This window comes from Podarcis tiliguerta (assembly GCF_965153285.1).
Source record: "Podarcis tiliguerta genome assembly, chromosome: 10".
Taxonomy (NCBI): Eukaryota; Metazoa; Chordata; class Lepidosauria; order Squamata; family Lacertidae; genus Podarcis; species Podarcis tiliguerta.
In genome coordinates this window covers 2,043,107-2,068,974 of record NC_139543.1, presented here as the reverse complement: position 1 = coordinate 2,068,974, position 25,868 = coordinate 2,043,107, and the positions used below count along the sequence as shown (strand labels likewise).

Here is a 25,868-nt window from a genome sequence, read left to right as displayed (position 1 = left end):
TCCTAACCCTTCCTAAACACAGGCCCTTCCATTTGATGGCATAGGAACATCCCTGTTCTTTCCGAAGCTTTCTCCCTGCCCCTCAGTCAAGGCCACACCTTTTTTGCTACTCCATTTCTGATTCTAGACTTTTAATCTTTTTTGTATTTCACAAAACTTCAGGTTAACAGTACTAAACCTTATACAAAGGTTGTAAGGAACACAACTGCAAGGTAATGAATCCCATTTTTAAGCATATGCTTTCTGAATAAGTATTATTTTTTTTACAATACTGTATGTTGCTCTTAGTTTCAGTTTAAATCTTTTCACAAATTAAGGTAATAGCATAAAACTATTGCATGTCTCACAATTTTTGAGCTGTAAAAAGTTCCAGGGGCAACAATATTGGTTTAATTTCTTTTGGATAATAGAGGATTGAATACTTACGGTACCTTTGCAACATTTGCTTGATGTGCAAAGCTAAAAGCAGAGCATAAATGAATGTGAAAGTCCTACAAGGCAGATACTGCTTGTTCTCTCTCTCTCATCCACCCACAACCTTAGCCCTTGTGGGGGGTGACACCTTCTGCAAGGTCTGTTGGGGGTAAAGGTAAAGGGACCCCTGACCATTAGGTCCAGTCATGGCAGACTCTGGGGTTGTGGTGCTCATCTCATTTTATTGGCCAAGGGAGCCGGCATACAGCTTCTGGGTCATGTGGCCGGCATGTCTAAGCCACTTCTGGCAAACCAGAGCAGCACACGGAAACACCGTTTACCTTCCCGCCGGAGCGGTACCTATTTATCTATCTGCACTTTTTTTTTGGCGTGCTTTCAAACTGCTAGGTTGGCAGGAGCAGGGACTGAGCAACGGGGGCTCACCCATCGCGGGGATTCAAACCGCCGATCAGACCTTCTGATCGGCAAGCCCTAGGCTCTGTGGTTTAGACCACAGCGCCACCCAAGTCCCCTCTGTTGGGAGTATGTCATTCAAAAAAAACCCAGAGAGGTTACTTCAAATATCAGGAGGCCATCTCCTAACTATTAGCACCCATTGATGAAACATCAACAGCCATCTTTTATCGTTAGCCAGCAATCTGCCTAACAAAAGAACTATTGGTCAACAGTCATAACAATAGGTAGACCTAAAAAAAAAAAATCATGTCAGAAAATGCCTAAATAAGAATTTGTTACATATTATGTTTCAGAACATAGTATCATGCAGTAATATTTCCAAACCATCTCTCTTACCCCACCCTCATAAATGTTAAGCATCTTAGCATATTTGGAAAATGGATTCAACATTCTCAAATCCTTTAAGAGGGGAGGGGACTATTTGCTTTTATTTTTAAAAGTCCTAGGTTTCTGTTCAGGTTAGTTTAGGGAGGAGTTGTTTTTATTTTTGGCAGTGAAGAAAGACTGAGAAAATAATGACTAAAACTTGCTAAAATGTCATTTGAAGCAGGTGGTTTAAGCTTACAGGAACACTAGATAGATTCTCAAGCAGTTTGCAGGGAACTGTGTGTGCTTATATAAAAAAGTACAAAACAAGAGCAAGGCAGATGTTTTAATGGCTGCCAGTGACTGCAATATGACACCTGCTTTAGTTCTGTCCCTTCCTTGCTACTTGATATGGTAATTCAGGAAGCTAATGCTGGACTTGAATCCTCAAGAAAGCTAGGCCACAGATCAGGTATCAGCAGACCTGGTGGTACAACTAAAGTTCCTCCCTTCCAAACAAAGGTCGGAGCAGGAACTCTTGCCGACCAATTTCAGAGAAAGAAAATATTCTGGTACAGAACTCTATACAAAGCACAGACTGAGTGAAAGAAAAGTCAAACAGTGAACTCTTCAGTGAGCAATCTGATTCAGGAACTATTGAACAAGCTGCTAAAAAACTGAGCCTTCTCATAAAGTAATAAGCAACCAATATGACTTAAGTCTTTCAGCTGGCAACCAAGTGTTTGTATACACTGGTGTAAAATATCAGCCCTGGTGTAAAATATTAATAGCTGGGAAGGGAACTTCTTAATAAAATAAATGGCAATAGTGGCATAGTGGCATCCTTGCCTGATTTTTCCTTATTCCAAACTCAAGAACAACTTGGGTCCAGTAAAAGGCATTGCTTTGAATCACAGTAGTTGGAAAATATAAGCCAAGAGAAGCACCCCAAAAATATTTCCATGGTTGCTGCAGTAAAACTGATGTACACACAAGTGTCTGGCTCACAGGTTAGGTTGTTCATTAGGTTGCTAGCAATGTTCAGGATTGAAAGCATACAGGACCCTGCTTAACTTTGTAAATGTGCTAGCACCACTCGATTGCTTGTGCATAGGGGAAATGTTGATAGGTAGAGCAATCCTAAAAGGGCAGGGCAGAAGATTGGGGCAGTTGGGTGATACGCAGAGCGTTGACTGGTGCCCTGGCCCGATCCCTGCAACACACTACTTCAGGACTTTCCGTTGACTACAAGAGAGAGGTCTGCTTACCACCTGTTCAGATCCCTGTTGGAACAGACAGCCCACCATCAGAAGCAGCGCTCCTCTGCTTCTGTGTCACCCAACAATATAAATATTATCACAGTGGCATAAGTAATATGTAGTAAAACATTTATTTCAGCAATACAATAAATATATATTACAGTCTTTTAAAACTGTAGTGATAAAATAATCACAGTTTAACAATTATACACTAGGAAAAAAATTAAAAAGGTGTCCCCTGGTATTGAAAAGATAGCCAAGCAGGCACCAGGCAAGCTTCCTCAAGGAGAAAATTCCAAAAATGTGGTGCTACAATTTAAAAGACCCTCTCTTCAGTCCCCACCCACTTCACTTCCAATAGTGGGGGAACTTGGAGATGGGCCTCTGATGATGAACTAAGCAGGCACAGGCTGCTTTGGAGGCAGGCATTCCTTCAGGCATTTTGATCCCAAGCTAGGAACATGTTCAAAAAGAGAATAGCAACTAATGCCACTACAGTGGTACCTCTGGTTACGTACTTAATTCGTTCCGGAGGTCCGTTCTTAACCTGAAACTGCACAATTACTCTTCTCATCCTGAAGCAAAGTTCTTAACCCGAGGTACTACTTCTGGGTTAGCGGAGTCTGTAACCTGAAGCGTATGTAACCCGAGATACCACTGTACTTAAGATTCAGTGAGACATGTTCCCACCTATTGATCCCAATCAACAGCTGAAGCTTCTGAGCAGCATTCAAAGGAAAACCCATAGTCTAACCTGGATGTTACCAGAGCATGGATAACTGCATTTAGGCAGCCGGAACATAAGCATTAGCCAAGGGAGACCCTGTCACCACTTGCACCTCGAGGGCCAAAGGTGGATCTAAATGCACCTTGATCCCTCAAGGCCAGTGCAATCTCATCCACAACAGATTGAACTCCACCTTCTTGTCTAGACCAGCCACCTGCCCACAGTTCTTACAAAGTAATACTTCAGTTTGTGTTGACAAGACTAAAGTTTCCCTTATATAAAAGTTAAAGGGCAAATTTGGACTTTCATTAAATAAAAAAACCAACAGCCTAAGGAAAGAGAGAAAGTAAAATGTCTTTAGACCTTTCCATAATTTTATTTTATATAAACTGGTTTCTCTTATGAGTAAAATATCTTAAATTAAGTTTCTTTTTGTTCTGCAACTGGGATAAAACATTGTAAAAGGAATTTTGAAGCAGTTTGTGAGGAAAGTAAAACAGTAGTCACTCCAAGTTATTGTTCAATAAATCCACAACTGAAAGGGGGGGGGGGGAATCAGTCCCACTAGCAGCAACTCATCTTAAGTGGCGTCGATGCTTTGTGGGTCCTCATGCAAAATGCATTTTACATGCACACACCCCATACATTAGCATCTAATGGAGATGAAACATTATTTCAATATCTTCTAGTAATACAAAGAACATATCTTCAGAATGCATAAAAATTATACATGCATTTTTTTAGACATTATAGTACATATTGTATATTATACACTTTGCCCATGTTCAGAGGCGATTTAAAAGCTTTGCCCAAGATTCTAAGACACACCTGGTATGCCGTGCTAAAAGAGAACAAATGGCATCCCTACCTCTCCAGATACACCTCACAGATGTCCAGCCCTTGCTCTCTGGGTGTCTTTGGAGAATATACAGGACTTTAATGTGAGGCTGGAGAGAGGCATCCTTGGGAAGGGGGGGGGGGAAGAGAGGCGAGTCTGCCTCAGGGGCAAATAGTGAAATACGCCCCCGGCCCACAAAGCCCTTCCTCCCCAGAGCCCCTCGCCCCTCTTCGCGCACTTGGGGGGGGGATTCAGCTTCGCACATTGGGGGGGAGCCCCTCAAGTTCCCCTCAGCCACGGGGGGGGGGCTCCGAGGGGCGGGGCCTGCCTCCGGCTTCTCCCCCCCCCCCGGCGCAGGCGGAGCGCGAGGCTCCCTCCCCTTAAAGGCAGGTAGCGGCGCGGGCTGCTGGCCCCTCCCTCCGTGTCCCTGGCGGGCGGGGCCGGAGCGGCCGTTGAAGGAGCCGAGAGGAAACGCGGGAAAAGGGGGGTGGCTTAACCCTCTCGCTGCCGCGGCGGAGTCGCCTGCCCTGCCGGAGAGAGAGAGCGCGCGAGCCGGGCCGGCCAGACGCCCGGTGCATTGTGGGACTGGCTGGCTGGGCTGGGGGGCGAGGAGGCGGCGGAGGGGAGTCCCGTTCGCGGGCGGCGGCGGCGGGCGGGCGGACGGGCGAGCGAGGAGCAGCCGGGGAGACGCGGTAAGAGGGCGGCCTGGGCGGGCTTAAAGGGGAACGCGGCCCTGCCCTCAGCCGCCGCCGCCCCCGCTGCTGCAGGGGCTGCGCAGGAAGGAGAGGCCGCTCCGCCGGCCGGAGGGGCGCGGCGGCGGCGGCGGCCGAGGCAGAGAGGGCCGGGCGGGCGGCGGCGGCTGGCTTGGGGCCGCTGTGGGCCAGAGCGGAGTCTGCGGCGGAGGAGGGGATCTGCGCGAGGGCGGCGAAGGGGTTAAACTTTCCACCCGCCGACATTTTTCCCTGAGAGGAGAAAGAGGGGGCCGCGCTGTCTGGCCCGCCGGCCGCGTGGAGCCCGAGTCGCCTCCCTTCCCTTCGGAGAAGCCCCCCCGGCGCCCCCCGGCCCGCTGCCTTCGCTTCCCGCCGCGCCTCCCCCGCCTCCCAAATGCCTTTAAAGCCACCCGCGAAAGGGTTAAGGCTCCTCTTCCTCGAGGCGCGCGCCCGACGCCCGCCTCCCTTCTTCCAACTGCCCCCTCTCGGGGCGCGGCGCATGGCGGGGGGGGGGGCTCCCAGAGGACCCCCGGTTCTGTTCGCCAAGGGGCCGCTTCGCGCAGAGAGGGAGGCGGGAACCGGCCCGTCGCGAAGGGCGGGCGGGGGGGGGGGGCAGAGTCGCCCTCTGGGCTCCCCGGGCCAGGCATGGTTGCCAGCCCTTTCTGCACGTGGCCGGGTTTCCTTCCGGATAGGCGTGTCGGCCTACAATGTCTGTCCCCGCGCAGAATCTCGGAAGGGGGGAGTCTCTTGCTCAACGTGGGGCTTGAACCCACGACCCTCAGACTGAGTCCCGTGCTTTACCAGCTGTGCTCGTTTGCCAGATCTACGGTGAAGCAAAGGTTAAATTCTCGGAGCAGTGTTGATTTTGGAACTAGTGGAAACTGGGAGCTTGGTCTTTTCCGGTGCAACTGCGGACAGACTTCATGCAGCACTTTAATTCTAACTCGTGTGTTCTCAAAGTTACAAAACAAACTTGCAAGACATTGTTCTAAAGTGGATAAAGTATGGTGTTGTGAACACTGTAGTTGTTTGGGACAGCTCTGCAGTCTTTTTTCCTCATTTCAGAAAACAGAAAAAAACGTTCAGTCAAGATTCAGAATGTTGCAGCTTTTAATTATATAGGTAGCTGCATTAAGTACTCCCGACTCTTTGTATGGCTTATAAGGCTTAGCTTTCCATGGGGAAAATAGGTGATTTATAGGATGGGTGGGGAGCTCCGTATGCCTTCTCCCCCAGCATTGTTGGACTCCCAACAACCCCAACTAGCGTGGCCAGGGATTGTGGAAGTTTGTTGTCCAACAACACCTGGAGGGCCACAGGCTCCCCAGCCCCCTGCTTCAGGAGATTGACACCTGTTTGGGGGAACAGAATGAGGAGAAAGCTATTGTTTTGTGTGTTAAAGTTCAATTGTTAATAGGAAATGTAGAGAAATCCGTAACTTTTTACTGCCTATTAAATACCGTGGGCACAGTTCCCACTGAAACTGATTTGTTGATGTTACTGTTTCAGTTTCGTAGTGTCATAGGTGCTTAACGTTGCTTGGACTGTGCTTCAGACATAATGAACTCAGCTACATTAGTAAAGAAAACATGCTTTATATGCATTATAACACTATGACACTGTGGAGTCCCATCTTTCACTAGCAGACTTTCCCTTTATGAAATTTACAGCAGGTTTAACTGAATCACTTTTTTGATGTGTGTAGATCCAGCCAATGTTTATCTCCTCCACTGCATACAGCACAAATGTCCCATTTTTTTCCCTGGGTGACCCAAAGAGCACAGAATCAAAATATGTGTGTCTTTTTGTTTCATGCTCTCTTGGTTCCGCACCTTCGCTGGCCACCACTTGCCACACACATACGAGGTGGGCCACAGCTTCTGGAAGAATGGTGCCACTTCTGGAAGTATTGTCAGTGGCCCTTCTCTGTGTGGCAGCAGGTGGACGCTTAGGCAACAGTGGGGAGAGTGAGCAGGCAGCAGCAGCAGGATGGTGTGGGGGGATGTCCCAATTTCTTCTTGGGAAATGTTGGAGCGTATGCACCTAAGGGTGCAAAGTGGGACATCTTGGGCTGCGTACACAGGTCAATTTGCTATAAACATAGCCGACCTTTAAAGACCTGGTTTTCTGTAAGCCTGTAGCAAGATCACATATATGCTACTATTGTGAACTGAATTCGGTCCAGTTGGCTCGGCACAGCACTTCCAAACTCATGTTTGGCATGTCATTAGAGACATAAATTGAATTCAACCATGGTAGATGTTCGCTTGCTACTTGTCAAAGTGACCTAAGGAGGGTGGGTAGTTTTAGATCCATCCGCTGCTACAGAACTTGCAAGAAAGTAATTGTGCAGGGGCTTTATATGCAAAAATGAATGTTGCCTATTTTTTAAAAAAATGTCAAGAGCTGGTAGCCTTAGTGAAGGAGGCGTCTGTTCTTGCAATGTATGGTTGCAGCTCAGATTTTTAGATAGAAGGGAAAAGATAGATAGATAGATAGATGATAGATAGATAGATAGATAGATAGATGATAGATATAAAACTATTCTGCATAACAAGCTGAGAAAGTCTATATTATATTAATACTTCTTTCTGCAAACTAGGATAATTACCACGAAAGCATACCATCAAATATCCTGAAGAAGAGAAAAATCTTCTGGTACTTATTGTGTGAGAATCATGTCTGTCCGGGAGTCCTTTAACCCAGAAAGTTATGAACTTGACAAGAGCTTTCGGCTAACAAGATTCACTGAACTTAAAGGCACTGGCTGTAAAGTGCCTCAGGACATTTTACAGAAACTGCTTGAATCTCTACAAGAAAATCACTTCCAGGAAGATGAACAGTTTTTGGGAGCTGTTATGCCTAGATTGGGTAAGCAGTAGTTCTTCAATGATATTTAATGGTTGTATCATGTGTTGGAGAATAAGGAAAAATATTGTACTGTGTGTGTGTACAAGGTTGGTTATTTCACCAACAACAAGGTTGGTTATTTCACCAATCAAAAATGTTTGGTCAATTCTGACCAGTCAGATATTAGTTAATGGTGCATTTATTTACTGCATCTGTACAGTCACCCCATCACAGTTGCCCCATGACAAATTTTCTGGGCTGCTCCCAATGCAAAACAACAGCAGCAACATTAAAATACAGTACAAAAGAATGAAAATTATAACACATTAATTAAAAAACAGAAACACAAGTAAAACTTGAAGCAGAGATGCTCAAACTGTGAAATACAAGTTGTTTAAAGGGTTTTTACATTTATTCTTATTCTTTAAGTTTTGTATATAACTTCCCTTAGAGGTATGTGAGTGAAGGCAGAGCATAATTTTAAAAATAAAATCAAGACTATTACTGATTCTTATCCTGTAACTCCAGAATAATTATGGTAAATATATAAGCAGCATAACTTTCATAGAATTGTAGAGTTAGAAGGGACCCCAAGGGCCATCTAGTCCAACCCCTGCAGTGCAGGAATCTTTCACCCAATGTGGGGCTCGAACACACAACCCTGAGATTACGAGACTTGTGCTTTACCCACTGAGCTATTTAGCAGTTGTGCCATTTATTTATTTATTTAAAAAAATGTTTATTGAAAGTTCAAAAAGTACATAAATATGTGCACCAGACATGGTGAGACACAAACAAGAAAGAGAAACAACCTGTGTAGAAGGGAAAACAAAGGGGGGAAGGGGGACCCAAAACTATATGCAGTGGTACCTCGGTTTCCGAACATCTCCATTGATGAACATTTCGGGAACTCGAATGCTGTAAACCCAGAAGTAAATGCTTTGGTTTTCAAACTCGTCTCAGAAGTTGAACCGGAAATGTGGCTTCCATATTGAGTTTTCCGTTTTGAGGCTTCTGTTTTGAGTTTTCGAATGTTTTGGAACTCATATGGTCTTCCAGAACGGATTATGTTCGAAAACCGAGGTACCACTGTATTTTACCTAGGTTGTTATTGTACTTCACCAGATATTAACCTATTACAGTACAGTGGTACCTCTGGTTACGTACTTAATTCGTTCTGGAGGTCTGTTCTTAACCCGAAACTGTTCTTAACCTGAAGCACCACTTTAGCTAATGGGGCCTCCTGCTGCCGCTGCACCACCGGAGCATGATTTCTGTTCTCATCCTGAAGCAAAGTTCTTAACCTGAAGCACTATTTCTGGGTTAGTGGAGTCTAACCTGAAGCGTTTCAGGGCTGTCTTCCTGTGCTGCTTCAGACATGTGGTTTGTACATTTCTCTTGGTACATTTATGAACATTTATTACATATATAAGACCTTAAAATTCTTATTACAGTGGCAAGTCTGCGTTTATATGTTGCGAGTTTGTACAAGTCTTCAATCCACTCGTAGAAGGGAGCCACATTTCCCCGCCATCAGACTTTTTCTGTGGTAAGGGCATGGAGAGTCCACTCAAATAGTCCTTTTGTAAGGTTCCATGTGCTGGGTATATAATTCAATAGGATATTTTGCTCTGTTAATGTAAGGTTGTTCCATACATTTCTGTTGATGGTTTGTTACCTTCTGCTAAAAACCTTTCAATGTAGGACAGTGAAAAAACATATGTTTTAGAGAAGCATTATCCCTATTGCATCTCTAACAGCCCTTCTTTTAAACAAACGTAATGGGCTCCAGTATATTCTAAATATTATTTTTGGTTGTGTGAGCCTCAATTTAAGATCCAGAGACACCCTTGTTATACCAGTTAAAACAGTTTCCCACTGTGTGGTTGAAATGGATATCTCTAATTCTTTCTTTCAACCATCCCTCAATACCTGTATATCAAAATGGTTTGCTGATAACAAATATTTATATATGTTGATGGCGTTTTTGTTGTTGTGTAAGAATTAATCAGCTGCTTCAATATTTCTGGGGTCTCTGAGGCTGTAAAAGCTCCTGGTCTGTAGACGGTGGTTAGCAAGTGTTTTGTCTGGAGATATTGCCAGTGAGAATTTGTAGGTAATCTGTATTTGTCTCTTAAGATGGAAAATGTATAAAATTCATTCTCTTCGTTTATCAACTGGTGCTACGTTAATGTACCCAAATTCATCCACCTCTTCCACATGACCATTTCTTTCTTGATTTTTAAAGACTGGTTTCCCCACAAAGTCGACAAATGTGTTGTGCCATAATTACAAGCCTCTGACTACTACTACAGCTCCAGGATGAAAGGAGGGGGGTTGGCGACTTAACAGCTTGGCTCAGCATTTCGGAGGTGCTCAGAGTGCTTTGGAACTGCATGGCCAAAACAAGTCCTAGCCCCATTTTGCAGCTCAGATCTAGAGAGGGCCCTGTGACTTGTGTTTCATGCTTCACTTCCATGTGGTATGATCCCCTTCTGCAGCTCCTCATAATGCTTCTAAGTTGGTGAAAAAAGGAAAGTAGACTACAAAAACAAAGAGTACGTTTTATATTCTTTTTAATCTTTGGTTCCTGAGTATTTCACTTTTTAATTTTCAGAACATGGTCATGTTATGTGATAAATTTCAGAATGGGAGCACCAACATTTTCATTGACTGAGATTTAAGTATACATGCAAAAGCAAATTTGGAAAGCTAATGATTTGAATCAACAAATATCACCATTGTCCTTTGGGTTAACTGGACTATAGCCATAATCCTGTTGTAGCAATGGCCAACTGGCAGCGTCTGGGGCACCACTGGCCCCTGCTCACTTCTTGATCCCCCCCCCCGAACCCACCCTGTCTGAGTGATGCTGAAAGGAAGGCCCACAAATAGTTCCACGTTGTACCAAGCCTGTACTGTTCTTTCCTACTTCGCTGGTGCACTTACTACTGCTACCACCACACAGAATGCTCAGAGGCCGGTTGTTGTTGTTGTTGTTGTTGTTATTTATTAAATTTTTATAACACACTTTATCTGTAGATCTCAGGGTTGTTCACAGCATAAAATATAAGATTTTGTGTTTTTACACAAAATACATAATAAAAACAAAGCAAACCCCTTACCCCACCCCCTCCCAAATAGGGTTTGGTGGGGGGCATTCAATACTTTACATGGTTGGATCACTCAGGCATTTCAAGCCTTGCATCTTACTAAGAAAGCACCTCATGTTTTAGAGTTCTTTGACAGTGTCAACAGGTATGTGGATAAGAGTGATCCAGTAATCTATGTATACTTGAATGTTTGAAAAGCTATTGATAAAAGCCTTTGTTGAAGGAATTTAAGTAAATTTGGCACAATGGGATTAGAGGGTCGGCATCTTATGAATTTGTAACTGGCTAAAAAAGAGAAAGTAGACCACAGGAATGAATATAGTTTTCACAAGGGGAGCACATAACTTGGTTCCCCAAGGATCTATATAGAAACTGATTCTTTTTCGCGTGTTCATAAATGATCTGGGGTTAGGCATGAGCAGTGAGGTGACCAAGGATGGACGAAATCAAAAGAGTGTCTCCAAATTGGGTGAAGGAGCAGCAAAATGGCAAATGCAGTTCAGTATAAATAGCTGTAAAGTCTTGCACATTGGAACAAAAACTCCTAAATTTACATGCACACTGATGGGATATGAACTAGTAGTAACCAATCAGGAAAGAGATATTTGTATTGAGGTGGACAGCTCACTGAGAACCCTGACATAATAATAGAATTTGGGCCATTCGGTGAAACTGATCTTTAGGAGATTCAGGATAGAAGATACTTTACACGGTGCACAATTAATTTATGAAATTTGATGCTGCAAGATGTGATGATTACTAGAATAGTTAACTCTGAAAGGGGATAAGATAAACTCATGATTTTTAGTCATGGGTTATATAGCAATATATTAAAAAATAAAAAAATTGTCCAGTAGCACCTTAGAGACCAACTAAGTTTGTTCTTGGTATGAGTTTTCATGTGCATGCACACTTCTTCATAGTATCTGAAGAAGTGTGCATGCACACGAAAGCTCATACCAAGAGCAAACTTAGTTGGTCTCTAAGGTGCTACTGGACAATTTTTTATTTTATTTCTGCTGCATCAGACCAACACGGCTACCTACCTGAATCTATAGCAATATATTGCTGTTTTTTAAATCATGATTTTCCAAAATGCAAGCATATATTGCATACCTTGGATTCCAAAGTATTGTACTTGTACATTGCATTTTTGACATGAAGAAGAGTAACAAGAACCTGTTAACCCTCCCTAAACATGTCAGGTAATCAACACAGACATATTGTTGTTTGCTTGTCTGTTGTTTTACTTTTTTTGGTATCGTATCATATTTCTTTTTCCAGTTCATAGGTAATGTTAGAAGGACAATCCATAGCCGTCCATGTGTGGCTGGTGGATTATTTGGATGGTCATGGTTCATGTGCTGAATAAAGGAATACCAAGTACAGTGGAACCTCGGGTTAAGTACCTTACTCCTTATGAACGCTTCAGTTAACGAGCTCCGTTAGCCCGGAAGGAGATGCTCCTGCTTGCAAACTTTGCAAGCGGAAGTCACACGGCGGCAGCGGGAGGCCCCATTAGCGAAAGTGTGCCTCATGTTAAGAACGGTTTCGGGTTAAGAACGGACCTCCGGAACGCATTAAGTTCGTAACTGGAGATACCACTATATTCCTAAGGATTATGTTGCTTAATCTCAGTTTCAGCAGCAGGAGAGAGTTATTACCTTCATGCTTGTGGGTTTTCTTCGAACGCCTGATTTCCCTATTGCAGAAGCAGAATGCTTGGCTTGATGCACGTTGTCCTGTTACTCTGCTGCAAGCAGGGCATGATGAGGCAAGCCCAAGAGTGGTACTGGCCAGAAAAAAATAGCATAGTTGTTCACGAATTTCCCTCCTAGCTATGAACTGGAATGGCCATAAGTCATTAGTAGAGATTGCTGCATTGCAGGGAGTCAGACTTGATTACCCTGGGGACCCTTCCAACTCCTACAGTTCTATGTTTCTATGACTTGGGTGAGGAGTCAGGCATATCTTTGTGCCAGTGCTCCTTTGGTCTACAAAGAGAGTTAAGCTGCGAGTGTGTGGCACCAGGTTTAACTTTTTTCCAAGTACCCCATTGATGGTGTAGGTACAGCAGAACCTGAGTCGTGCATGGCATTGTGCATTTCTGTGAAATTATATAGAAATTTTGATTTTCAACAAATTATAAATACAGTATAACAAAAATTACCCTGTTTTCCTCCTTCCCAGAACAGATGATCAGTCTTATCAAATCTTGCCATAAACTTGTTTGTGAGCCCAGTGGATGGCAATCTGAAAATACTCTTTTGCTCAGAACACTGCAAAAGTATCTCTTGAGCTTTAAGAAAGATCATGGGGAAAATGGAACATAGGGGTTAGAAAGAGGTCCCAAGTCCTGGTATCATTTGGTCTTTAAAGCTGAGAGATGTATGGAAAACCTTTCTGAACAGAGCAGGAGACTTGGTCTACTACCTCTCATTTCCGTTGCTTCAAAGTGGTCTTCTTATAAAACTATTTGCTAATCAAGAGTCTAATAAATGCATATAGAGAGTGCTTTATCTTGGAGGTCATGGGGGAATCTATAAGTTCTGTGGGAGATTCACCCTAAATTATATGGTTGAAGCCAAGGAAGTACCAGAGTACCCATGTCATTTGTTCCTGACTACAAGTTCAACTGCAAGTTTCTATGAAAGCTCTTAATGTCTAAATTCAAAGGGCCAGTCTCATGCAGCGCACATTGCTCTCTCGCTCTCTCCCTCCCTCCCTTTGTATAGATGGCAGCTTTTCATCTCCCAGGTTCTTATCCGTCAGAGAAGGCCGCTGTATTGCAAGAGAGATGGTAAAAAGCTCTTAGGTTCTGCAGCAATTGGATGGTCAGGCAGTTTTCATAAGGCTGCACACCACAGGAGGAGACTGAACCTCATGAATGGCTGCTGGCTAATGTGCAGATCTGCTATCATTATTTTGTCCTAATCAGCTTGTGTGTCTGTCAGTTGTTTTCTGCAGGCAGACATGTTTTAAAGCAGAGGTCAGCAACCTAAGGCCCATGGTCCGGTTCTAGCCCATGAGCTTCCTGGAACCGGCCCACGGCTGTTCTGTGGATCGGCATGGGGATTCTGTGCTTTTTTTTCCCACAGCACCATTTTTTTCTCTCGTCATGGTGACAGACTTCTGGGTCGGAAGAATGCTGGAAATAGTGTATGCACACGGGCGCTCCTCCACCCCAGAAGTGCACTGGAAATAGCTTGAGCACACGCACGGGCCCACCCGAGAGGTCTGCTGGTGAGTGGACTGGACCGGCCTCAAAAAACATTGCTGACCCCTGTTTTAAAGACTAGGGTTGTCGGGCTGATGTTTAATGAGGAGAAACAGACTGATGTATCTCCCCAAACCTCACTAGCTGTTGCTTCCTTTTGAATTTCATTGGTGTGTAAGGAGTCTTTGGGTGAGTGGGGTGGGCAAGGATAGAATATACTTTGAGAAATCCAAGGAAATGACTTTTATTAATTGGTAATTAACTGCCACTGTCTTTACAGGAATTGGAATGGACACTTGTGTTATTCCTTTAAGACATGGAGGTCTATCTTTGGTCCAGACAACAGATTACATTTATCCTATTGTGGATGATCCTTATATGATGGTGAGTTGCCTAAACATATGTATGGGGCGGGGGAAAGGTGCCTGTTAGCTACCTAAATTGTGATTGGCGAGCATTGTTTTGGGCTGTTCTAGACTTTCTCTGTTGTGATTGGACAGTTAACCTGCCAGTTTTGTGAAGTTTTTCTCCTGTTAGAGGCAGAGCTCTAGATCTGAGCTTTGTACTCCAGTTGTCTTGGGATACTTTGAATCAGAACTGTACTGTATTAGGATCACTCTTGGACTCTTAACTAAATACCTGCTCTCCATGAAATTTATTGCCCAAGGTACTCCAACCTACTGTATTGATACAAACACATTCAGAATAGCAAGTATGAAGTCTGCAACTGGGTGCTGCAATCCAAAGAATCAGTATATACATATGGAATATAACTGCAGGTACAATCACAAGCGTGTATGGTGTTTGTGCTACAGCTGTTCCTATTACTGAAAAGACGAGTTGCTTTTTAATTGAATATCATTTAAATGAATATCATTATATCTTGCTGATAATGGAAACTGCTGGATGCTGACATCAAATGAAACTCCAGCTGTATGTGCAGTTATGTGTCACACATGCCTGTTGTTTCTTTATATTGCAGACAAGGTTTCATGTGTTCTGTTCTGCTTTGTGGGGGCTAGGTTTTTTGCAGATGTGTGTAACTTGAAAATTACCAGTAACAAGCAATTTGTGTCCAGCTATGCCTGGGACAATTTAAAAGTCCTGGTTTGTGAGCAGTTGCCATATTCTTTTAAAAGGGAGGAGGAGGGGACCACTGGCTACTTTCACTTAACTCTGATACATTGACAATTAGCCACTTCAGCCTAACTCTGAAATGTTGACACTGGTTAAATATCTTCCAGAGCTGTCTGCTGTGTCTCTTAAAGGAAGAAATAGATAATCATTCACCAATGCAATATTAAAATGTTTATTAAAACAAAGGAATTCTAATTGTAGTAGACCTGACTGCAAATGTATATTTCTGCCTGGAGGTGGTGCCACATATATTACAGAATTCTGGACATTATTGGCAATACAGTACACTAGAAGCATGTTTTAATACAGTTGTTAAAAAAATGTTCCCTTTGAAACAGAGAATAAAAATCTTTAGTTCATTATCTCTGCCTTCCTTTCCATTGTTGAAAAGTTTGGGAGAAGAACGTATCTTTTTCCCCTATCTTATTTTGTAAAGCAGCACATGAATTGATGATGTTTTGTAAATTCAATATTTTTTTTTGTATTTTTAGGGACGTATAGCCTGTGCCAATGTTCTTAGTGATCTTTATGCTATGGGAGTCACTGAGTGTGACAACATGTTGATGCTGCTTGGAATAAGTAATAAAATGACAGATAGGGTAAGTACTGTAAATACTGCTATAGGAATGCATCATGCTAACATATTGCCTTGTGTCCCTGAAAATGAACACCAGCTTTATTCCAAGCATCCACAAGAGAATCCCATGTTTGTTGTTGAACATCTATCAGTTATCCTAGGATAACCAAAACATTTTCCCCCAGCTTCCGTTATGATTCATGCTCAAAGAAAAAAGAAAGAATTGCATTTATATACCACCTTTTCCTCCAAGGAGTTCAAGGCGGTTCTCCCCTTCCCATTTTAAAATAGTTGTAAAAAGAGTAAGCAAGCCTAGGGGAGATCAGAGGTTGGCTGAGTGTTGTGTGAACTGGGCCAGTCTGCAATTACCAGGGCAAGGTGAGACCAGACTATTTTTGTAGTCAGACTAAAACATGCACACAGGCTTTTGCGGTTCATACCACTGTTGGGGTACAGCAAGGTGCTTGAAGGTAGTTGGAATGTTTTTTCTCACACAACACTTTGGCGAGTGCATAATATCAAGCAATATATAACTTCTGTTTAATCTGGAACTCACAAATATGGGATATCTACTTGCCCAATCTTTGTTTTGCATTTTCATCTCATTATTGAATGGCACAATGTGTGGGAGGGGTGCTTTTTTGCTTGGCATGACTTGTACCATGCAGAGAAGTGTTCTGCTTTTCACAATGTACATTTGTATTGTTTTGTGTTCTCCTGTACATACCTTGCTGTATGCTTTTTATTAAAAGTTTTGGATTCAGTGGTACAGAGAGGGGCTTCAGTCGATTGGGGGCTTCCATAAACAAAAGGAGGAGGCGGAGCTTTTTTTGGTCATTTCCCCATATTCCCCTATACCACCTCCCAAGCTGTCCTGAAAGGTCAAGCAGCTCCCAAGTGCCAACATTTTAGAGGTGGGGTAGAATGAGGGGAAAGGGACGCGGGTGGCGCTGTGGGTAAAACCTCAGCGCCTAGGACTTGCCGATCGTCAGGTCGGCGGTTCGAATCCCCGCGGCGGGGTGCGCTCCCGTTGCTCGGTCCCAGCGCCTGCCAACCTAGCAGTTCGAAAGCACCCCCGGGTGCAAGTAGATAAATAGGGACCGCTTACTAGCGGGAAGGTAAACGGCGTTCCGTGTGCTGCGCTGGCTCGCCAGATGCAGCTTGTCACGCTGGCCACGTGACCCGGAAGTGTCTTCAGACAGCGCTGGCTCCCGGCCTATAGAGTGAGATGAGCGCACAACCCTAGAGTCTGGCAAGACTGGCCCGTACGGGCTGGGGTACCTTTACCTTTACCTTTAGAATGAGGGGAAAGAGAAAAGTTGCAGAAATCTCTTCCCCTCTCCATTAATGGCAGTTGAAAGCACCCACTTTCACGAGTAGAGTAGTCACATCTCCACATCCAACCCATTTAAGCATAAGTTTTGAATCCAAGAAATTGTTCTTAATTGTACTTGTACTTTAAGTTTTTGGAAAATGTGTCTCAAAGACTTTAAAAGAAACTGTGAAACATTCTGCTCTGGTTTTGGTTTGACCAGTAGCTCCTATGGATGGTTTGCAAGTTAAAAATGGATTCAGCAGGTGCTGGTTTGCACCTCCAGACTGGATCTTTTTTCATTGATTATAGAGTTTATCTGCTTGTGTTGTTTCTGATCTCTAGGAAAGGGACAAAGTAATGCCTCTAATTATCCAAGGTTTCAAAGATGCCGCAGAAGAGGCAGGAACATCAGTGACTGGTGGTCAGACAGTATTAAACCCTTGGATTGTTTTAGGAGGAGTGGCCACGACAGTCTGCCAGCCTAATGAGTTTATAATGTGAGTTGAAGCATTTAATCCTATGCAAAAGGGGTTGTAAAATATTAAAAGGGGTAGGTACTGTTAAAATTCTGGATATTTCCTTTCTGTAATGTTATCTGTAAGAAAATTGATGATATTTTGGCCTTTGGGTTCTTGGATATTAATCATACATGTCTAACTGCAGAATCCTATAAATATTTTCTTGGACATCAGTCTTGCTGTGTTCAATGAGGCTTACTCTCTAGTAAGTGTGTTTAGAATGGCAGCCTCAGAAACCTTAAAATGAGTTACCCTTTTCATTTGGAGAAGCATGTATCAAGAATGAAAGTTAAGCTTCTGTTCTTCAAAGAACTCTGGTGTCACATTCTAGATTAGAATGTTAATTGAATGTGACCATTACCAATTTTTTTAAAGGTCCTTGAATAACATGTATAAACATACCCAGGAAATCATATTAATAGTTGCCACTGTATTCAGCATACAGTGGAACCTCGGGTTGTGAACGTGATCCATGAGTGAGGCACCCGCAGCGCCGCGTCTGCGCATGCGCGTGACGCAATTCGGCAGTTATGCACAAAGCGTGATTTAGCACTTATGCACGAGCGCCGAAACCCGGAAGTAACACATTCCAGTAGTTCTGGGTTCAGCGCGTCCGTAACCTGAAAACATGCAACCTGCAGCGATTGCAACCCGAGGTATGACTGTACTGGCTACCTGTTACATTGTACCCTACAATGTAGAATGAACATCTTTGGAGCACTATGTGGCTGTAAATCCTTCCATGATTGCAATTGTTGGCTTTGAAGTCTGCTTACTTTATTTCTCCTTGATACAATAATTTACGCTGAAATCCTAAGCTATTGAAGTAGGAGGAATGAGATTTCCTTCTACATACAGAATTGAGACCAGAATCCTGCTATGGAAGCGTGACATAAATAAGATCTATTATTATAGGTAGCGTGAGTGGCTATTTCTCATCATTAAGCACTTTAAAAACAATCCTCTGAAACATGAATAAATGTCAAACGAATTATTTAAGCCACCTAAACAAGCACATTTCATGGGATTTCAAAAAGTATTTTTGTTATTTAAAAATAAAATCTTTGACCTTTTCTTTTACTTTGTCTTTGTGATTATATTCTTTTTTTAAAAAAAAAAACCACACACACACCAAAGGTCTAGTATCTGTGACTGATTCACAGTATAGTTCTGAAGATGTTGTTTTTTCATTGGTTACTTGTAGTATCTTTCCATAGCCTTCTGTAGCTGGACAGAGGGCTACTGTTACTCAGTTTGAGATGCAAAGTTCATAAAATTGTCCTCTGGCATTTCACTTCTAATAGTCCTCAGTTTTAGAGTAAGCTCTTTTGGTGGTTGAGCATTGTTGTATATATTCTGTGGAATGCTGACTGGGAAATAGTCACATCATATGTGTCTTTTTACATATATGGGTGTCTTGTTTGCAGGCCAGACAATGCAGTGCCAGGAGACGTGCTTGTGTTAACTAAACCCTTGGGAACGCAGGTTGCTGTAGCTGTCCACCAGTGGCTAGATATTGTAAGTAAATGCGTCTGAATGGGGTCGGAGTAAAGGATCAGAGAAATAATCTGTGTAGCTCTTTATCTGAGGCAGTTATCTTAACCTTGAAAATATATACCTGTTTAATCAGTATTTGAACCAGTGAATAGGCATAGGCTTAAACCTATTTACATAAACTGCTAGCAATTTGCTATTGAAATCTTTGAAACTGGGGTTTTGCTCTGCAAGTATAGATCAGTTAATTATCTAGAAATTAAAAAATATAATCTCTGAAATGCAGTATTAGTGGTAGTATTGAAACTTTTCACTGTAACAGCACATCTCTATGTATATTGATATAGGGCATCTATTTTGATAATGTGCTTTTCATTGTGCTTGATGCATACTCAGATGGTGATGATGATGATGATTTTATGAATTTAAATTCATGCAAAGATTGCAGGGCAGTTCACAACATAAAAATACAAAATGAGAAGACAGAATACATAATAAACCAAAAAGAAACCAATAACCCCCTCCCACAAACACATTTAAAAGGCCGTAGACTGTTCAATCAGTCAATGGTTTAAAGATACGTGATGAATGCACTAGGTGAGCTTTCCTGGGGTGACGGTTCCACAATGGGGAGCCACTGCAGAAAAGCCCCATTCTCATGTTGTTGCCTCTTGTGGAGGTGCCACACAAAGAAGGGCCTTCGATGCAGGGTTGCAGGGTTAGTAAACCACTAGTAAACAGTATATATTGACAGTTTTTTAAAGCGTGTCATTATCTTAAGAAAGGTAAAGTATAAAGAAAAGCAAGTTGGGCTATCATGTATGTTACATTCAAAGGCCAGGAGTTTTCTTGGCACACTTCCTACCAACTTAGGATGAGGAGACATGAAATAACAATTCAGGAGATTCTATAGTTTTTTGAATGTGGGATATTCCTTTTCAGATCTTGCAGTCCCATTTGAGTATTCAAGTACTCACAACCTAATTGAAAATGAATACTGATTGTTTAGATACCCTTTGCTTTGAGGTGGATTGGGGCATTCATCAGACAGATTTACTGTCCACACTGTTAGGCAGACTTGAAATGCTTCTTGATTCATTGTTGCACCTGGTTTCCCAGGTTGCATCCGTAATTAAGTGTGAGTTATGTGTGTAATTATGTGTGAATTATGTATTGTGTGTTCATATTTTTGACATTAAGGCTGCAACCCTACACACTTACCTGATAGTAAGCCCCATTGAATACAGCAGAACTTTCTTCTAAGTTAATATACACACTAGACCATTATTGAGGATGGTAGAAAGCCAAGCAAACTGTAAAGAGTTCCAAAAGCAGCTCTTTAATGTGGGTGAATGGATAACATTATTGCAAATGCAGTTCAGTGAAAGTAAATGTAAAGTGATGCACATTGGGAGAAAAAATCCCATCTTCATCATCTCCACGAGCTTAGGTGACTTTAGAAAGGAATTTGCCTTGAGATATGTTTGGAAGGCAACAAATAAATTACAACAGTAATAATACTTGACTCCTGTTGGAAGCAAGATGCTGGACTATATAAGACCTTTAGTCCACTGCACTTTAAACAAAGTAATTGCATCACATGCAGAATTTATGTAGTTAAAACACAGATAGTTTGATCTTGTTTCTTCTTCAACATACTAGCCAGAAAAATGGAACAAAATCAAGTTGGTGGTTACACAAGAAGATGTGGAGCTAGCCTATCAAGAAGCAATGATGAATATGGCAAGACTCAACAGAACAGGTATGAGAATGGGGTATACATGCTTCATGAGGAAACTTTTTGGAGTTAAATATGGCTAAATAAGTCACTAAGAGGCAAACAGTTTTTGAAAAGCATGTACACCGTTTGTATTAGAGGTGGAAAAATATTAGTGTTGCAATAAATCAGAAATAAATCAGAGTTCCAAAGCCCTCAGAATATAGAGGCCTTTGCAATGTTCTGAAAATCAAAATGGAGGGTCTTGGCTTCCTTTTTAGAAGTAGGATCAGAGGACATCAGAACATTTTCTCTGCCTTTGATTGAAATGACAAGAATGGTTACTCTTGCTATCCTTGCCATGGCTTCATACGTAGTACTCCCTTTCTCTCTGGGCAGATAGTTTTTTAAATCAAACTTTGGTCGTAGAATTTCTGCAATTTCTTCTTTGCAAATACAGTGGTACATCAGGTTACATACGCTTCAGGTTACAGACTCCGCTAACCCAGAAATATTTCTTCAGGTTAAGAACTTTGCTTCAGGATGAGAACAGACATTGTGCTGTGGCAGCAGCAGGAGGCCCCATTAGCTAAAGTGGTCCTTCAGGTTAAGAACAGTTTCGGTTAAGTACAGACCTCCGGAACGAATTAAGTACTTAACCCGAGGTACCACTGTACATGAATAAACTAATGTTTGTTGTAATCTGCCAGAGCATCCCATGTTTATTGAGGTTTCAAGGTTGGAACGGTATGGAGAATGGCATTGTAGTGCTTCTGACAGGTGATGTGAACTTGATTTTAAATAAAAGCAGAAGTTCTGGTTCTCTGTCCCTCCTGCACCTTTTGTATGATCAGATTTGAAAGCCGTTATGACAGGGACCAATCTATACATCATTGGGAATTGTTAAACATTCTTCAATTTCACTCCCAACACAGCGTTTGGCAGAACCTTCTGGAACCCATAACCTATTCAGAGTTGCCTGTGTAGCAGACTATGCAACCCGTCTCCAGCTTGAGCAATGCAGGGGAACACGGGAGTCTTCCTTTTTTCTTGATAGGGAGTATAAGGTGTAGGAACAAGGGAACACTTAACTGTGTGTGTGTTTGAAGTGGCCTCAGAGAGACCAATTTTCCTTACCACTTCGCTTCAACTACCTTGGTTTAAGAACAGCTTAGTTTATGAACAACTTGGATTAAGAACGCTGCAAACCCGGAAGTAGGTGTTTTGATTTGTGAACTTTGCCTTGGAAGCAGAACATGTTGCGCTTCCTGTTGTGTGTGTTCTATTTATAATTTGAGTCCCCCACTGCTATGGGAAAGCACGCCTTGGTTTAAGAATGGACTTCTGGAATGGATTAAACCGAGGTACCACTGTATTTGGTCCTACAGAAGGGCTTTTCAAACATGTTAAAACTTTCTGCAATTGTGGGTGGCCCCAGGTCCATACAGACACTGTTTAGTATGTCCTATAAAAACTGCTGCTAGTCAGTGATTAATGTTTCTTTCAAATGTTTGTGGAAATAACCTATGATGCTGGTTTATTTTGTATGGTGCACAAATTGAGAAACTGCTTACCTGATAGTTTATAAAGCTGTTCTAACTATCTTTCCGCAGGAGCATCATCTAAATATAATTCCCCTAAAAGGAAAATATCTTTTAAGTGGAGTGTGTGCGCGCGCATGTGTTTCAGGTCTGAATATCCCAAATCTATTATACATAGAGAATGAAAGAAGCTTAGACTTCAGTTCATTTGAAATTAGGTTTTCCTACTCACTGGTCATGTAATTAAACTTATTAGTATGTAGGGAGTATATGTAGCCACTCAAATAAAACAAAGTTGAACTTAACCTGGAACTGTTCTTTCAAAGTTGTAAAATATATTTACATGACACTTCCTTCTTCTAACTAAGAACAATACCTTCCAAACTCCTCATGCTTTGAAAGCTACATTGAGCAGCACCCTAGAATGTGCCATCTGTAATGTATACTAATCATTACTGCATTTGATGACTACCTGCTCACATCCTCTTACCTGCTTACCGCTTCTATTGCATCTGCAGAAAATAGCAGGAGACATTTTCAGGTGGTTCACAATTTAACGGAACCACCATTGGGGTTCCGTTAACCCCAAGATCTCCTGCAATGATTTTGCAACGATTTTTGCAGATAAAGTCGCTCAGATTCGGAAGGAAGTAGACTCCACCGTGGGAGCAGGGCCGGGGCGGGAGAGTGCTAGAGTCCTGTCTAGTAGAGTTGCATGGAATCAATTCCAATCTGTTACCTCCGAGGATGTGGACAGGCTGCTTGTACGAGTGAAACCAACCACCTATCTCCTTGATCCTTGCCCATCCTGGCTCATACATGCGAGCAAGGAAGGGCTGGGTGATGGGCTCTGCGGGGTGGTGAATGCTTCCCTCTGTAAGGGAGCATTCCCAGACCCATTGAAAGAGGCGGTCATTAAACCGCTTCTTAAAAAAACATCTTTGGACCCGGCCAATATGGCCAACTATCACCCAGCCTCAAATCTTCCATTTTTGTCTAGGTGATTGAGCGGGTGGTTGCTGAACAACTCCAGGCACTCCAGGAGGATGCGGACCATTTGGATCCCTTCCAGTCAGGATTCAGGCCGCCCCATGGGACTGAAACTTTCTTGGTCATGCTGGTTGATGATCTCCAGCAGGCTAGGAACAAAGGTGAAAACTGTTTTCTAGTTCTGCTGGATTTCTGAGGCCTTTGATACCATCAATCATGACCGTCTAGAGGAGCTGGGAGCTGGGGGCACTGTTATACAGTGGTTCCACTCCTCCCTCCTGCGTCGTGTCCAGAAAATGGTGGTGGAGGATGAGTGTTCAGACCCCTGGGCCCTCACTTGTGTTGCCTCAGGGTTCCATCCTCTCCCCCATGCTTTTTAACATCTATACAAAGCTGCTGGGAGAGATTATCAGGGGGTTTGGGCTGGGTGTATAACACTGGTCTTGAAAGACCTACATTGGCTCCCCGCACGTTTTGGAGCACAATTAAAAGTGTTGGTGCTGCCTTGAAAGCCCTAAATGGCCTTGCCCAGTATACCTGAAGGAGTGTCTCCACCCCCATCATTCTGCCCGGACACTGAGGTCCAGCGCCGAGGGCCTTCTGGCAGTTCCCTCACTGTGAGAAGCAAAGTTACAGGGAACCAGGCAGAGGCCCTTCTCGGTAGTGGCACCTGCCCTGTGGAACGCCCTCCCATCAGATGTCAAAGCGATAAACAACTACCTGACATTCAGAAGACAGGGAAGTTTTTAATGGGTGACATTTTTGTGTATTTTTGGTCTCTGTGGAAGCCGCCCAGCATGGCTGGGGAAACCCAGCCAGATGGGCGGGGTACAAATAATAAATTATTATTATTATTATTATTATTATTATTATTATTATTATTATTATTATTAATGACTGATGTTTCAATGTATTTTTAGTCTCCTTCTGGAAGCAGCTAGAGTGGCTGGGGAAACCCAGCTGGATGGACAGTGTATAAGTAATAAATGATGGTGGTGGTGATGATGATGATGCAACTTCATTTTTACTCTTTCTGCAACATTTCTGAGTATTTTAATAAAACCTACTTCAGAATTACTGCTGCTATTACTACTGGTACTATTTCAGTTCATTACCTGCCCTTCACTATGTGGTCCATGGGTGAATTACAACAGTTTCAAATTCAATATGGAAAACAGTTCATATAAATTACAGTCACAGGAACAGGGTGGGTCCTGAAACCACATCTCTTGTGTCAAAGTTCAGATGGGTCTTGAAACTTCACAGTACATAACTTAAACTGGTTCACAAAGTGGTGGAAAAGAAACTCCAGAATTCATCGTAATGTTTTCTCCTGTTTTCCATTTCTAGCTGCAGGACTGATGCACACATTCAATGCACATGCAGCCACAGACATCACAGGCTTTGGAATCCTGGGGCATGCACAAAATTTAGCCAAGCAGCAGCGCAATGAGGTTTCTTTTGTTATACACAATCTTCCTGTTCTTGCCAAAATGGCTGCAGTCAGCAAGGCGTGTGGCAACATGTTTGGCCTTATGCATGGGACGTGTCCTGAGACTTCAGGTAAATCTCCCTTTTTAAAATAAGGTTTTTCTCCTAAGAATGTCATAACATACCATATCTATAGCAGGAAATTTAATATGAATCTGTGTCAGCAGTGTCTTGGCCAGGCAAATGCTTACTTCATGTGACTGGGCAAATTTCCAAACTTTGTGCACTGCATTTTTAACAATATTTGAATCATTTCATGGAGAGCAGGATGCATATTGCTGAGATTTATCTTTATAGAATTAAATGGCATTTGTATATTTGTGATGTGCAGCCTGCATTACAGTTGGGACTGGGAATCAATTCTAGGTAGGTTGCAGTGCGTGAGATGTTGCATTTCTGCAATTGCAAATAGCCTTCAGTGAGACAAGTAAAAAGGAAGGCTTGCCATATTGACTGGACAAAGCAGTAAGAACTTATTTGGGCAGACCAGTAAATTTAAGTAAATATTATGAACACTTCCTACATTGAAGGATGCACCACACATTCAAAAAGCAAATTATAAAGATGTCAACTCTTTTGCTAGCATGTAGCTTTCAAGAAACTCCCTTGGTTAGTCTAATGGACTAATAGCTAGAGAAGGCCAGTTAAGTGTTTGACCTTGCTAATTCTCTTGGGCTACATAAGATACCATTGATCATGGCATCCTTCTGGAGAGGTTGGTTGGGTTGGTAGTAGGAGGCTTGGCTTTTGGTGGTTCTCTTCTTTGGAGCACTGATTCAGAAGGTGGCCTACCTGAGGGATTACTACTTTGCCCGATAACCTCTATGTTGAGGTGTTCCACTATATTATTATCATCATCAATTGATTTCCGTGAGGCATCCTGAAGAGGTTTACAATACAATAACCTATATATAAAACATTTTTTAAAAATAAGAATTTTAAAACAGCAGCAGCACATATGTAAAATTAATTCAAAACAAAGACAAATATCAATTGGGATAAAGATTCTGGATGGCTTGTTGAAAGAGGAATGTTTTCCCCTGTTGTTGAAAGACAGTGGAGAAGGTGCCTGTCTGATATGCAGCAGGAGGGAGTTCCAAAGAGACTTGAAGTAAAGATAAAGGTAACCCTGACTCCAGTCGCGAACGACTCTGGGGTTGTGGCACTCATCTCGCTC

The 25,868-nt window shown here is 42.6% G+C and overlaps 1 protein-coding gene and 1 long non-coding RNA gene across 5 annotated transcripts in view; one reads left to right on the top strand and one right to left on the bottom strand.

The window, feature by feature from the left end:
* Positions 1 to 269: 269 nt before the first annotated feature.
* LOC310658310 lies at positions 270 to 4,119 on the bottom strand. The gene is made up of 2 exons (XR_014502216.1): positions 4,052 to 4,119; positions 270 to 2,526 (listed from the first exon to the last, which is right to left on the bottom strand). It is a non-coding gene; the product is annotated as an uncharacterized lncRNA (long non-coding RNA).
* The window catches only part of SEPHS1 (selenophosphate synthetase 1), a 26,804-nt gene continuing 5,048 nt past the window's right edge, over positions 4,113 to 25,868 (top strand). Inside the window, exons 1-8 of one of the 4 annotated variants that reach the window (XM_083399978.1) lie at positions 4,113 to 4,593; positions 7,334 to 7,602; positions 14,192 to 14,295; positions 15,540 to 15,647; positions 17,283 to 17,437; positions 18,886 to 18,976; positions 20,615 to 20,714; positions 24,551 to 24,763. In XM_083399978.1, coding sequence (XP_083256104.1) covers positions 7,410 to 7,602; positions 14,192 to 14,295; positions 15,540 to 15,647; positions 17,283 to 17,437; positions 18,886 to 18,976; positions 20,615 to 20,714; positions 24,551 to 24,763 — 964 coding nt within the window. In that variant the 5' untranslated portion in view covers positions 4,113 to 4,593; positions 7,334 to 7,409. Of the gene's footprint in view, positions 4,594 to 4,679; positions 4,714 to 4,936; positions 5,854 to 7,333; positions 7,603 to 14,191; positions 14,296 to 15,539; positions 15,648 to 17,282; positions 17,438 to 18,885; positions 18,977 to 20,614; positions 20,715 to 24,550; positions 24,764 to 25,868 lie in introns of those variants that run through there. The other 3 variants (XM_083399976.1, XM_083399977.1, XM_083399979.1) reach the window with 3 other exon arrangements.